We start from the raw sequence: 12,413 nt of genomic DNA, 5'->3' as shown, positions 1-12,413 counted from the left end.
CAATGTGCTTTGTTCGAGCATGAAAAATTGGAGTTTTTGTCATCTCCATCTTCTAGCTGCAATATTTCATTTGTTGCCTTTGGTGTTGAAATTGGCTTGCAGTTTGACACCCTGAATCTTTTCAGCAAATCTTCAGTGTATTTTTCTTGAGAAATAAAAATTTCTCCCTTTGACTGTCAGACTTGGATGCCAGATATGGTCTATCCAGTTAGCATGATATCTAGATTCATTTGTTGAAGCATTCATGGAATCAAAAACATTGGGTCCTGTCTTGTGTCTTCCTTAATCCCTTTACTTGTGAGGCATGTTTGTTGTGTCCTTTTATTTATTATTTTTTTGATTTTTATGACAAGGAACCTCCTCAAGCAGGGCCCTTTTTGGCTCACCCCTAGAGAGTAAACATCCTCGTATGCTTGTAATTAGTGTTGTCAAATCATCAATCATATCATGAATCAAATTCCTAATTATACAAATTGTTGAATTGAATCGAATAAAAAATTGTAAAATTCAGCTCAAGCTGTAAAAAAATAATGTTAACAATCATATGTATGAATTATTCTTATTTTTTTGGCACATCTTTTACAATAGCATTTACGCCATCTAATAGGAAAGTTATTGCCTTCATAACAAGTGATGTGGTCCTAAATTATTTAAAAATCATAATATGTTCTCTCTTGATATTAAAAAAATGGATGTAGAAACAATACATCCATGTTACATGTACTCTTCTAAATGTGTGAAGTACCCTTGTCGAACACTCGATGCTTGGATAAGGTTATGGGATATGCATCCGACATATGTGGTTGCACATTTTCACCTAGAAAACATATTTAGTAATTCGAGTTTATCATAAAATATGTGTAAATATGACACATGAAATGCTCTATAGCGTCTGGTGAACACTATTTTAATCCATAAAATAAAAAAGTATATTAAGAAATATGAATATTTTGTTGTGTTCCCGTCCCTTGGACATGAGAATTTGATGAAACAGACACTTGGACATGTACCTACACCTGACACTTGTTTATATTTATAATTAAAAAAAGTGTAACCAAAGGGTTGTGGAATCATTGGGTCTGATTGACTTGACCCATGTCATATTAAACTATTTATTTCATCAAAATAACAATAGATAATTCAAGGCTGTAGGTTACTTTAACCTTAAACATCTTTAGAAGATGTACTTTCACCTTGTGCTAAGGAAACAAATGAGAAAAAAAGGTTAACAACTTATTGGGTTTGACTAGATTTGATTGGATCCTATTAAATCCTCTGATCACAAAAATAATAAATAATGCGTCAATATTGATTATTTTCGTAATAAACACTTTTAGAAGTTGTATTTTAACAATCTCACCAAAAAATAAAAAAAGGCAAAAAGGGATTGGATCTATTGGATCCAGTAGTTTTAACTTTTAAGAGTTGTATGAATCATGAATCAATTGTGAACCGTGCTATTTATGATCAATTGTCTAAAAACCCGTAGATTTGTATTCTATGAAGCACGGACACGGACATGGGACACGACAATTTCCAAAAAATGGGGACACGGACATGGCGGGGGACACGGTGATTTTTTTTTATATTTTTTATATATATTTTATGTGTTATATAGATTTATATTACATTCATCCTAAATCAAAATTAACAAACACTAACATAGTAACATTAATTCAATAAATATAACCACTACATTTAAACAAATTAATAGATTATCCATTCACAAAAAAGTCATAATAAACGATAACAAGAACTAAGACGAGAAAGGGAAAACATTTAACATCTAACAATATTCTTCACCAAAGCACTAAATAAGAGAGGCAAAAGAAGAAAAAAAAAAAAAGAAAGAAAAAAAAATGAGCCTCGCCGTGTCCCATGCCGTTTCCCGATATGGACACGCGTGTCTCCGCCGTGTCCCCTAAAAAAAAATTATTAAATTAAAGGGACACGCCATTTGGTGTGTCTCGTGCGTGTCCCCGTGTCGGATACCGCCACGGCACCAATTTTGGAGTGTCCATGCTTCATAGTTTGTATTGATCTATGAATGAATCATGAATCAAATCGCGAATTGAATCATGAATTGTAAGATTCTTATAACAGAGATTGTAACCACCAGCAAACCACGAGAAGACACCAAGAGAGTTGAATCCAAGACCTCTAAGTTTACGACTTGCCCAAAAGTTTGCTCCCTTAACTAATGGGCTAGACGGGTTAAATTTCCCATGCCCTCCTTCATTTTGAAACACATGATATGTCATCCTAGTTGTTGGCTGTATCAGTGAGATTTCCAATTTAATTGAAATTTGTGATTGGTTGGCAGTATCAACTTTTCCTTATTGTCCTCTGTTGAAGTAACTTTCAAACAATCAATTGTTGCAGTAATTGAAGGCATTTCCACAGAAAGTTTGACTAAAGCTTCAGAAAGAGTACAAGTCATAATTGATGAGGTCAGTTACAAATCCATGTATGTTAATAAATGGCATACAGTTTGTGTAGATGATTACATTGTATCTGGAAACATGTGATTTTGAATTTTATACCTAATTTCACTTAAGAATTTCCATTAGTTTACAGAGTCCATGACTTGTGCCATGCATCTGAGTGAGTAAAACAATATAAAAGTGGCTTGCAGTGGCAGTGCTAATGCTTTAGCCACTTCTTACATGGAAAGAAAAAAGTGTTGTTAAATGTTTGGGCACAAAGCCCAGTTTTGCCAATATAGCTAAGAATGGCGATGAAAGTGTTGCCTTCTTGCCTTTCGACTTTTAGAAATTTCATCTTCTTTCACTTGCTGGATTTTCTTTCTTTATTATTACTCCTTCCGTCCCAAAATATTAGTTCCTTTTGGGGAGTCCAACTTTTTTTGGTAGTACAAATATTACACTTCAAAAATATTAACTTTCCAAAACTATCCTTTGGTAGTATAATTATTACACCTCAAAAATATAAATGTTGTTAAAATTGATGTATTGTTGATTGATCTTGATGTTATGTATTACAATGATTCATGATTCCTATATATAGAAGAGGGTGAGTGTGTAGTAGGTAAGGAGTAGGTGAAGTGGAGGTGGTAGTGGTGTAGTGGGTTAGGTTTAGTGGAGTAGGTGAGGTGGTAGTGGTGTAGTGGGTTAGGTTTAGTGGAGTAGGTGAGGTGGTAGTGGTGGTAGGTGATGGTAAATTCTAACAGCCCCCCGCAAACTCAAGGAGGATAGAAACTAACCAACTTGAGTTTGAAGAGAGGAACAAAACAAGAAAATACATAAAAAAAATGATAGGGACACTGTATGGTCGTGTCAGACCGTTGGTGAAGACACTGGATGGTGGTGTCATAACGGTGTAGGGGACACTGGATGGCGGTGTCAGACCGATGTAGAAGACAGTTTATGGGGTCATGTCGGACCGTTGTAGCAGACAATGTTGTGACAGTTTATGGAGTCTTGCTGGACCCTTGTAGAAACTAACCGGAATCAATGTCGGGACAGTTTACAAAGTCTTGTCGGACCCATGAAGGAGCTAACCGGAATCAATGTCGGGACAGTTTACAGAATCTTGTCGGACCCATGTAGAAATTAACCGGAAACAATGTCGGGACAGTTTACAGAGTCTTGTCGGACCCTTGTAGAAACTAACCGGAATCTATGTCGGGACAGTTTACAGAGTCTTGTCGGACCCCTGTAGAAACTAACCGGAATCTATGTCGGGACAGTTTACAGAGATGAAGAAAAATATGGGTGTTGTGCAAATTTGGAAATTGTTTGGGTTTGTGTGTTTTTTTTTTTTTGGTAACTCTTTGATGGAAGTAGATTCCGGAGATGAATAAAACAAGGTGTGGTGTGCAAATGTATATGGTATGAATGGAATTGGAAAAAGATTAAAAATAAGGTGAAAGAAAAATAAAGAAAGAAAGAATAAGAATATATTGGAAATCAAAACGAAAGAGTGGTTCTGTACGGATTTGTGAAAAACAGCAATGGTGTTTGGAATTTTTTTTTTTTTTTTTTTGAATAATATGAATAATAAAAATAATATATGAATGGAGAAAGCATATAGTGGGGAACATGAGTGTGTGGAAAGAAGGAGAGGTAAAGGAAGTGGAGTGCAAAAGGAAAGATGGTTTTTAAAAATAAAAAGGGGGCATGGTGGGTATGGGAAAGAAGTTGTGTTGGTGGGAGAGATGATGATGATGTTTGGATAGTGGGAAATATAGGTGTGATTAAAGAAATAAATAAATAAATAAAGGAAAGAAGAATGGGTTTGAATTGAAGAGTATCACACGAAAGGCGTGAAATCCCATCATCATCATCAGGAGCAGTACCCATGACCACATGGCACCTTGATATTATAATTGTATGGAGGGCCTCCAAAGCCACAACAAGCCGCCAATGGTTTTGAGAAACCATGTTTGGTGTAGTTGGCAATGAGGTCATACTTGATGGAATATATATCTACATACGCAATAATAGCATCCACCATTTCAGATCTCATTTCCTCGCATAAATGGCGCAATCCTTCATTGAATATTCTTGCAGCAGCATTGTAACTAGAAAGGCATCCGTAGGGATCAACATCGTTGGGACGTCTTTGAACCATCGAAAGTTTTTGGGGAAGACAACCCAAGGGTCCAGTGTTGTGAATCCAAAATTTTCTGCCACCTTGACCATATATAGCCTTCACAGCATTCTTGATCTCTATAATGATGGATGGGATCCTTTTGATAACTTGCACATATGAGAGATTCCGAGTGAATGAATCAGCAATGTCATTCTGTCCAATATCAATCATATACAGTGCACTGTTGAACCCTTCATCATTGATCAAATATTTGAAACCACCGCAAAATTGGCACCATTTGTGAATGTGGTTCCCAGTGAGTCTAGGTATGGCCTCAAAAAGCTCGTGTTCACGCTTTGGCAGAGGAGATCGAGGACAAGGCGTCCATCGGAGAGGCGACCGGTCGATGTGCCGAAGAAAGTGCGGCCGTTGGGCGGATTGACTGGGAATCCGAGTCCAGCGACGAGGCCCCCCGTGTCGGAGTTGGAATCCCCGAAGTTGAAGATGACTGGGGGGTTCTTGCATTGAGAAAGAACTGGTTGCGATTGTAGAGAGAGAGAGATTATGCATATCAAAACATAATGGGTAGTAGAGAAGCCAAGAGAAGGAGAAAGTGAGAGTTGCGAGGAGGAGCCCATTGATTGCTTTGCTTTGCTCTGTTTTCATGGTGAGCATGGAAGGTGGGTCAATTCATGATATTATGCTGAAGACCAAGAAATCTCCAGCGGGGTGAAGGTATGCGTAGAAATCTCCAGCGGGCAGCGAAGGCAAAGTTGTCGGCCGGCTGCCCGCCAGTGAAAAAGAAATATGAGCCTAAACCTTATAGCTCTGATACCATGTTAAAATTGATGTATTGTTGATTGATCTTGATGTTATGTATTACAATGATTCATGATTCCTATATATAGAAGAGGGTGAGTGTGTAGTAGGTAAGGAGTAGGTGAAGTGGAGGTGGTAGTGGTGTAGTGGGTTAGGTTTAGTGGAGTAGGTGAGGTGGTAGTGGTGTAGTGGGTTAGGTTTAGTGGAGTAGGTGAGGTGGTAGTGGTGGTAGGTGATGGTAAATGCTAACAAATGTTAATAAATTTAAAAGAATGGCAAAATAGGAAATTTATATTATTTTAGGAGTGTCGCTATTAGCACTCTATTTATTAGTTTGGACCCCCATTTTTTGACTTTTTTTTAATACAATAATAACCTTAAATGAAATTACTAAAAAGGACATCAGGGACACCCCGTCTCACAATTGAGCCCACACGCCCATTAAATCATGAGATAGGGTTTATGAGAGCACCTACCTGGATCACCACCCATTCATATTCCCCAAATCCCACCCTCAAAACCGTGAAAACACTCCGGGGGCGATATTCCGGCGGCAATGATGGCAACCATTCGATTATAGTGGCAATGAGTGGAAGTTTTTTCTGCAACCACAACTTCATGAGACGAGAGGTGTACAACAATGTAAGTTTAGAGGAGATTCATAGCTTTGATGGTGTTTTTAGCTCGGAGGTTGGCCTTGTAAGGATAAGTTTCTTGAAAAACATGTTAAAAATGATGAAAAATGTTTGTATTTTTTTGGGTACTGAACTCCTGAATATATGACTAAAATTCGGGAACACAAGTCTGAACATTGCTTATTTTTTCGGGAACACAGGCTCGAACATTGGTTATTTGTTTGGGAACATAGGTCCGAACATGGAAATTTGATACACTTTTAAGGATTAAAATTGTTCACATTTGCAAGAGTTTTCTTTTTATTAAGTTCGGGAACACAGGCCCGAACATTGCTTATTTGTTCGGGAACACAGGTCCGAACATTCTCAGTGAAAGAGAGGAGAGAGACTTCAGGGAATAGGGGAGGAGCGAGATTGAGACTAAGCAAAATGTGGATTTGCTCCCTTCGAACTATACATACACACACACACACACATATATGAAGCACTGACACGTTCCAACGCTCTGCGTACGAGTGTCGGACACGGACACGTGTCGGACACGCGGTAGACACGTGTCCGACACTCTCTCTAACGTGTCTCCTTTTTTTTTTTTGAAATCTTCCAGTCGGACACGCCATGGACACGGGGAGAGAGAGAGAGAGAGAGAGAGAGAGAGAGAGAGAGAAACCTGGTGCGATCTGCCTTCGATCTGCTCGATCTGCTTTCGATCTCTGTCTCTCGCCTTCGATCTGCCTTTGATCTCTGCTCGCGATCGACCTCTTGCCTTCGATCTTGATCTGAACTCATCGATGTCCACGGCTCAGCTCTTGTCGCAGTCGAACTTGTCAAAGATGGAGTCGTAGAGACTCGTCAGCTCCTCCGGCGGCGTCGCCATGTCCTCGCCTTCGATCTGCCTTCGATCTGACTTCCTCTCTCTCTCTCTCTCTCTCTCTCTCTTGTCGTGCGTCTCTGTCCCTCCCGTTTTCAACCATAACAATATAATTTGTTATATATAAAATATATATATCTAATTTGTTATATAAAATATATATCTAATAAATTATATTAACATATTTGTTATTATATTATTATATTAAATTATAAATTATATTATATTAACATATAAAATATGTATCTTATTTAAAAAAAACTAATTTTTTATTAATTTTTTTTAAAAATATATTTATTAATTTTATTATTGTTTTGATTGTATAAGAATTAATGATTTTATTTTTATTTTAGACATATAATAAATAAATAAAATTATATATATTAAACGTGTCCCCAGCGTGTTGTGTCTCCTATTTTTTGAAAAATTGCGTTTTCGCGTGTCCGTGTCGTGTCCCGTGTCCGTGTCCGTGCAACATAGCATATATATATATATATATTTATATCTGTTATTTTTGTTGTTTAGGGTTGATCGAATAAATGGATGGAATTGAAGGAAGACATATGCACCTAATGCGAAGAAAAAAGTGAAGATCGTAGAGAACACGTTCCTTACACTAATCGATTCACTTCAGAAATATTTTTCTTCCATTGTCATGAGAGAGAATGGGTTTTGGGGAGTTTTTTTTTTTTTTTTTTTTTTTGGGAGATAATGGTTTTTAGGGGTGTGGAAGTGTGCATTTGAGTGGGGTTGAAATTTTCATAAGGATAATTTTAGTATTATCTGGGAGGAGGACAAAAATTCTAAGGATTTAAAATTTATAAGTAGGGGTCCAAAATAATAAATGAGGTGCTAATAGCATCACTCTATTTTAGTCCTTGATTTTTGAAAAAGAACTAATATTTTGAGACAACGAAAAATGGAATAAGGGACATATTTTGTGCGGGAAGGAGTATTACTTTTTAAGTTTTTGCTGCTTTTTCTTTTTCTTCTTGAATGTTCATATTAATTACCTAAGCTTAATGAATAATGAGCGAAGCTATTATTATTCTTAACTTGGAATAACTTGGATGTAATTAGTTTTAATAAGCATATATATATTTTTTCTAACAATTTACTTAATCAACAAAAAATAAATTACAAAAAAAAAAGAATATTTTTGTCCTTTAGGACACACTTGGAATATATGATTCACCTGCACTTATTTCTGAACAGGCAGTAAAAAGCCCAAATCTAGACTACTCTCACTTCATATCGCTTCCTTTGGCGATACACCCTGAACTGGTTGATAAGCTTCTCAATTTTCAGAAGTCCATACTGGGAACTAGCAATGCTAATGAGGATGAAAATCTGGGTAACGATTCAAATGGAGACACTTCAGAAGATGAAGATAAGGAACAAGAGTTGGTTGGAGGATCTGATGTTGCAGTTAAGCTTAAAGTTGAAGATGATAATAAACATGTTAAAGTGGATATAACAAACATATGTCGTGTAAGTTACCCACCTAGAGCATCAAAGCCTTCTGAACAGAAAGCATCAAAGTCTTCTGCCTTGTCTGGTATGAAAGAAGCTGTATATTCCATTTGATGGATGCTCTTTAATTAATCAACTGCAGCAGCCTCTATATATTCTCTTAAATGTGTTTGATGATCGTATTTGATTTACAGTGGCTTCAATGCAAACATTTGGTCTTTTTCCCTCCTCTCTCTTGGTGGGAAGGGGGATGTTTGGCTAATATTTTACCATAATGTGTTTATGTTACCTGCTACCTACTATGTGCTTTGGCTTCAGCTAAGAAGCACGGACATGACATAGATACAACACGGACATGCTGACACAACGATTTTCAAAAAATACAAGATACGACACGTGAGGGACACACACAGAATATATAATTTTATATATTTATTATATATTATATATATGAATTATCATTCCAAGACAATAAATAAATGCAATACAACACTAATTTTTATAAATTGACACTGTTTTTCTTTTGTCATCATATTCTAAATTATTTTGTTCAAACTTATAATTAGTTTTGTATGTGTCTAATCAATGAACACGTGTGTCCTCCAAGTGTCCGAGACTATTTTTTTAAAAAAAAAATAAGACACGTTTGAATGAGTGTCGGACATGTTTTGGGAATTGTTCGTCACGAACACACCATCTTTTTAGAAGTGTCCGTGCTTCTTAGGGCTTCAGTGATGATTTTTTGCTTCTATGTGAGCTTATCTGCTGCATTTTCTCTTCCTTTCATTGTCCTGCAATATTTCACAAATTTATCTTTCACCTGACAGATTTGGGAATTGAGAAATCAATATTTATTAAACCCAAAACGTTTCACTTAACTGTGCTCATGCTGAAATTGTGGAACAAGGACCGAGTTGATGCAGCGGCTGAGGTTTTGCAGGTAATATTATCTTAATTAAACAAATTTGGACTGACAGTGGTATTGTGTAAAGATAAAGTGTTTCTTGTCCTATTCTCTAGAGTGTCTCCTCAGAAGTATTGGAAGCTTTGGACAGCCTGCCTGTTTCTGTAAGGCTTAAGGGGCTGGTAAGATTCTACCCTTTTTTAATCGTGTAGCTAATAGGATTTAGTTATTGCTTGTTTGAATGATATTCACTCGTTTAAATGGATTCTAAGGAGCCGTAAAATCTTGCTGCAAGTACTTCCCCTTCTAATATGACATCATCATCATATTTTAAGTTTAGGCAGTTCATCACGATCGATATTGCCACTGTCATCAATATTGCCACTGTCATCAGTGACTAATTGTGTTAATTTATTTGATGATTTTTATGTTAGTTGAATTGTACCTACAAAACTGTCTCATTATTCTCTAATGACTGATTCACAGGAGTTGTGGTACAGATGAACGTGAAAATGATAATTAACCATTGGTGTTTGTTGTGTTATTAACCTTGCATCTATTGTTGCCAAATTGAGATGCTTAATATGTTTAGTTTCACAATTTATGCCTTCGTTGAAATGCAATAAAAAGAACAGGAGAAACATATCTTCTTTGAAAGAAAAGCATAGCCATCCAAACTATTAAATCCTTTTGCATGAAACCAAATTAATTTTCTCCACATTATAGTCATATCCTGGTAATAACATACATAATAATATTTCTTAAATATGATTCCAGATACATTGGCACCAGGAAACTATTAAGCAGTTATTGGGCTCCAAAGAACCTTGAAACTCCTCCATCCATCTTATTGCATCCATTATAATACATTTATGGCTGTAGCCTGCCCTTTCTATTTCATTGCCTAGGCTTGTTCTCTTAAGCTGAACTTTGTGTAGGCAAATATACACCAGAGTGCCCCTTAAGTATGTCCCAAGTGGTGTAGGCTTGTTCTCTTAAACTGAACCTTGTGGAGTCAAATATGCCTGGACTTGTGTCTTCACTCTTCTGAAAAATGCTCTTTTCTTTCTTTCATTCTTTACTTTTCTTTACTTTTATTGTTTTTGGTTCCATATGTGGTATTAAGACTAAAGCCTTTCATTCTTGCAGGAATACATGAGAGGTTCGTTGGCCAAAGCACGTGTTGTCTATGCTCCTGTTGAAGGAATTGGTGGCGAGGACAGACTACTGCGCGCCTGTCGTATCTTTTTTTCTTAGCATCTATGATCTATATTTTTTCATTTCTGCATTTTTGTACTGTAAATTATGAATAAAGAGTTAATTCTTGTAAATTTTGATTTTCAATAATACTTTACTTGGTCCTTTTGTAATTCTTGAACTTTCTTAGAAGTCATTATTGATGCATTTGTTGAAGCTGGTCTTGTTCTTGAAAAAGATGCTCAACAAAAATTGAAGGTATTACATATGAACTAAGTGGGTAGTTCAATGTTTTGTGAATTATGAATGAAGAGTTGATTCTTGTAAATATGACAATGGTTGCTTCTTTGGTTATTCGATGGCAATGTTTCATTTTCATATATTGATATGTTGCATATTACTACACTTTGTTTGTTCCAGGAGTTCGTAAAATTTTTTGGTGCATTGTTTTCTGAGTATTGCCTTTTCTTTTTGTTTAATGCATCCGTACAATTCAAGCTTTAGTATATTGATGTAATTTTAATGAGAACACTTGTGCTCTGCCTAAGGGGTGACCATTGGTTCAATCGTTAAGACTTAGCCTAATAACCTTGCGGTTATGGGTTCAAGTCTTTGGGTCACCATTTTGTGCATTATGCCAAAGGTTAGGTGTGTATGTACTCAATCTTTCCCCTCCCAAACACACATTAATGTGTATTAATTGGGCGTTGTTTACTTGTTCTCTGCCTGTGTCACATTTATGGGCTTTGTGACAGACTCGAATGCATGTGTCCATGCATGCCTCGAGATGTGCACATAATATTAATTATGTAACACTGTTTGCTTAAACAATATTTTTAGATTATATTGGGTTTCTAGGTTTGTCAAAATTATGCCCCCATTCAACCTTTTTATCTTATGCAGCGATGATACTTTGTTTAGAGTGACTTTGGCAAGGGATATGCCAGCATAGCTGGGGAGTGATAGTGATCATATGTGGCCTTTAATATTGCACATTTGACTAGTAACTACACAGCACCCCAATTACATTTTCTAACTTCTAAGGCTGTGTAACACCATTGAAGAAAGCCATAGGAGAGAAGTTATAGTCTTCTTTAGTAGATCCCTGTAATTTTTATGAACTTTGGCCCCTTTGTATTTTATGGATGATTTCAGATCAGAATTATGTTGAGTTCCAACTTGGCGTGAGACTAGTTATGTATTTGTTCTCTCATTACTTGCCTACTCTCTCTCAACATGCAAATCTTGTTGAATTTGCGCTCGTTGCTATATTTATCACTGTATTTTTTATTTGTATTTTCCTTGGTCTATCAAATATCAGTAATGATTCCTTGTGGTATATTTGAACTGCAGTTGCATGCCACTGTGATGAATGCAAGGCACAGGAAAAGGTAATATATATATATATATATATATTTTTTTTATTTTATTTTATTTTTTTTCTGATAATTATTTCTTTCTTTTTCCTCAGTTGATTTATTTTTGTTTCATTTCTTTCAGTTAGTGCTTAATTTCTTTTTTCTTACTGGTTTGGTTAATATTTGGGACTTGAATTACTCAGGGGACAATGGAAAAGAAAGTTCGATTCATTTGATGCACGAGGCATTTTCAAGCAATTTGGTTCTGAGGAATGGGGGGAGTATCTTATCCGTGAAGCTCATCTTTCACAAAGGTTTGTTTATGATGAAAATGGCTATTACCATTGTTGTGCTTCCATTCCTTTTCCTGAAAGCACAGAATGAGATTGATTCTTTCCTATGAAGATTCAGTGGCTTACATTACTTTCAGTAGGAATAGACTAAGTAATATTTGGTTGATCTTTGGTGATGATTATTATCATGTTCATTTGTTTTAATTCTAGCGAGGCTGTAGCAACAGTCCAACTTTCTAGAATGTAGTTTATAATTTTGTGCTTTATGTCAATAAGAGATCATTGTTGGCTCACCTAGTTATCATTTTG

At 36.1% G+C, this 12,413-nt stretch overlaps 1 protein-coding gene and 1 pseudogene across 9 annotated transcripts in view; one reads left to right on the top strand and one right to left on the bottom strand.

Moving 5' to 3' along the window:
• Positions 1–12,397, top strand: part of LOC114286843 (uncharacterized) — a 30,360-nt gene extending 17,963 nt beyond the window's left edge. For 6 of the 8 annotated variants that reach the window (XM_028230068.2, XM_082865857.1, XM_028230070.2 and 3 more), the window contains 8 exons: positions 2,383–2,450; positions 8,095–8,437; positions 9,180–9,292; positions 9,373–9,438; positions 10,406–10,496; positions 10,644–10,711; positions 11,807–11,844; positions 12,015–12,397. In XM_028230068.2, the coding sequence (XP_028085869.2) occupies positions 2,383–2,450; positions 8,095–8,437; positions 9,180–9,292; positions 9,373–9,438; positions 10,406–10,496; positions 10,644–10,711; positions 11,807–11,844; positions 12,015–12,195 (968 nt within the window). In that variant the 3' untranslated portion in view covers positions 12,196–12,397. Of the gene's footprint in view, positions 1–2,382; positions 2,451–8,094; positions 8,438–9,179; positions 9,293–9,372; positions 9,439–10,405; positions 10,513–10,643; positions 10,712–11,806; positions 11,845–12,014 lie in introns of all 8 variants that reach the window. The other 2 variants (XR_014327246.1, XR_003637684.2) reach the window with 1 other exon arrangement.
• On the bottom strand, positions 3,765–5,327 carry LOC114260481 (GDSL esterase/lipase At1g09390 pseudogene; annotated as a pseudogene). Its single transcript, XR_014327247.1, has one exon. The product of XR_014327247.1 is annotated as a GDSL esterase/lipase At1g09390 pseudogene (transcript).
• Positions 12,398–12,413: the final 16 nt, after the last annotated feature.

Source organism: Camellia sinensis, chromosome 4 (assembly GCF_055761805.1).
Source record: "Camellia sinensis isolate YWXY chromosome 4, ASM5576180v1, whole genome shotgun sequence".
NCBI lineage: Eukaryota > Viridiplantae > Streptophyta > Magnoliopsida > Ericales > Theaceae > Camellia > Camellia sinensis.
This window is presented reverse-complemented; position numbering and strand designations above follow the sequence as displayed.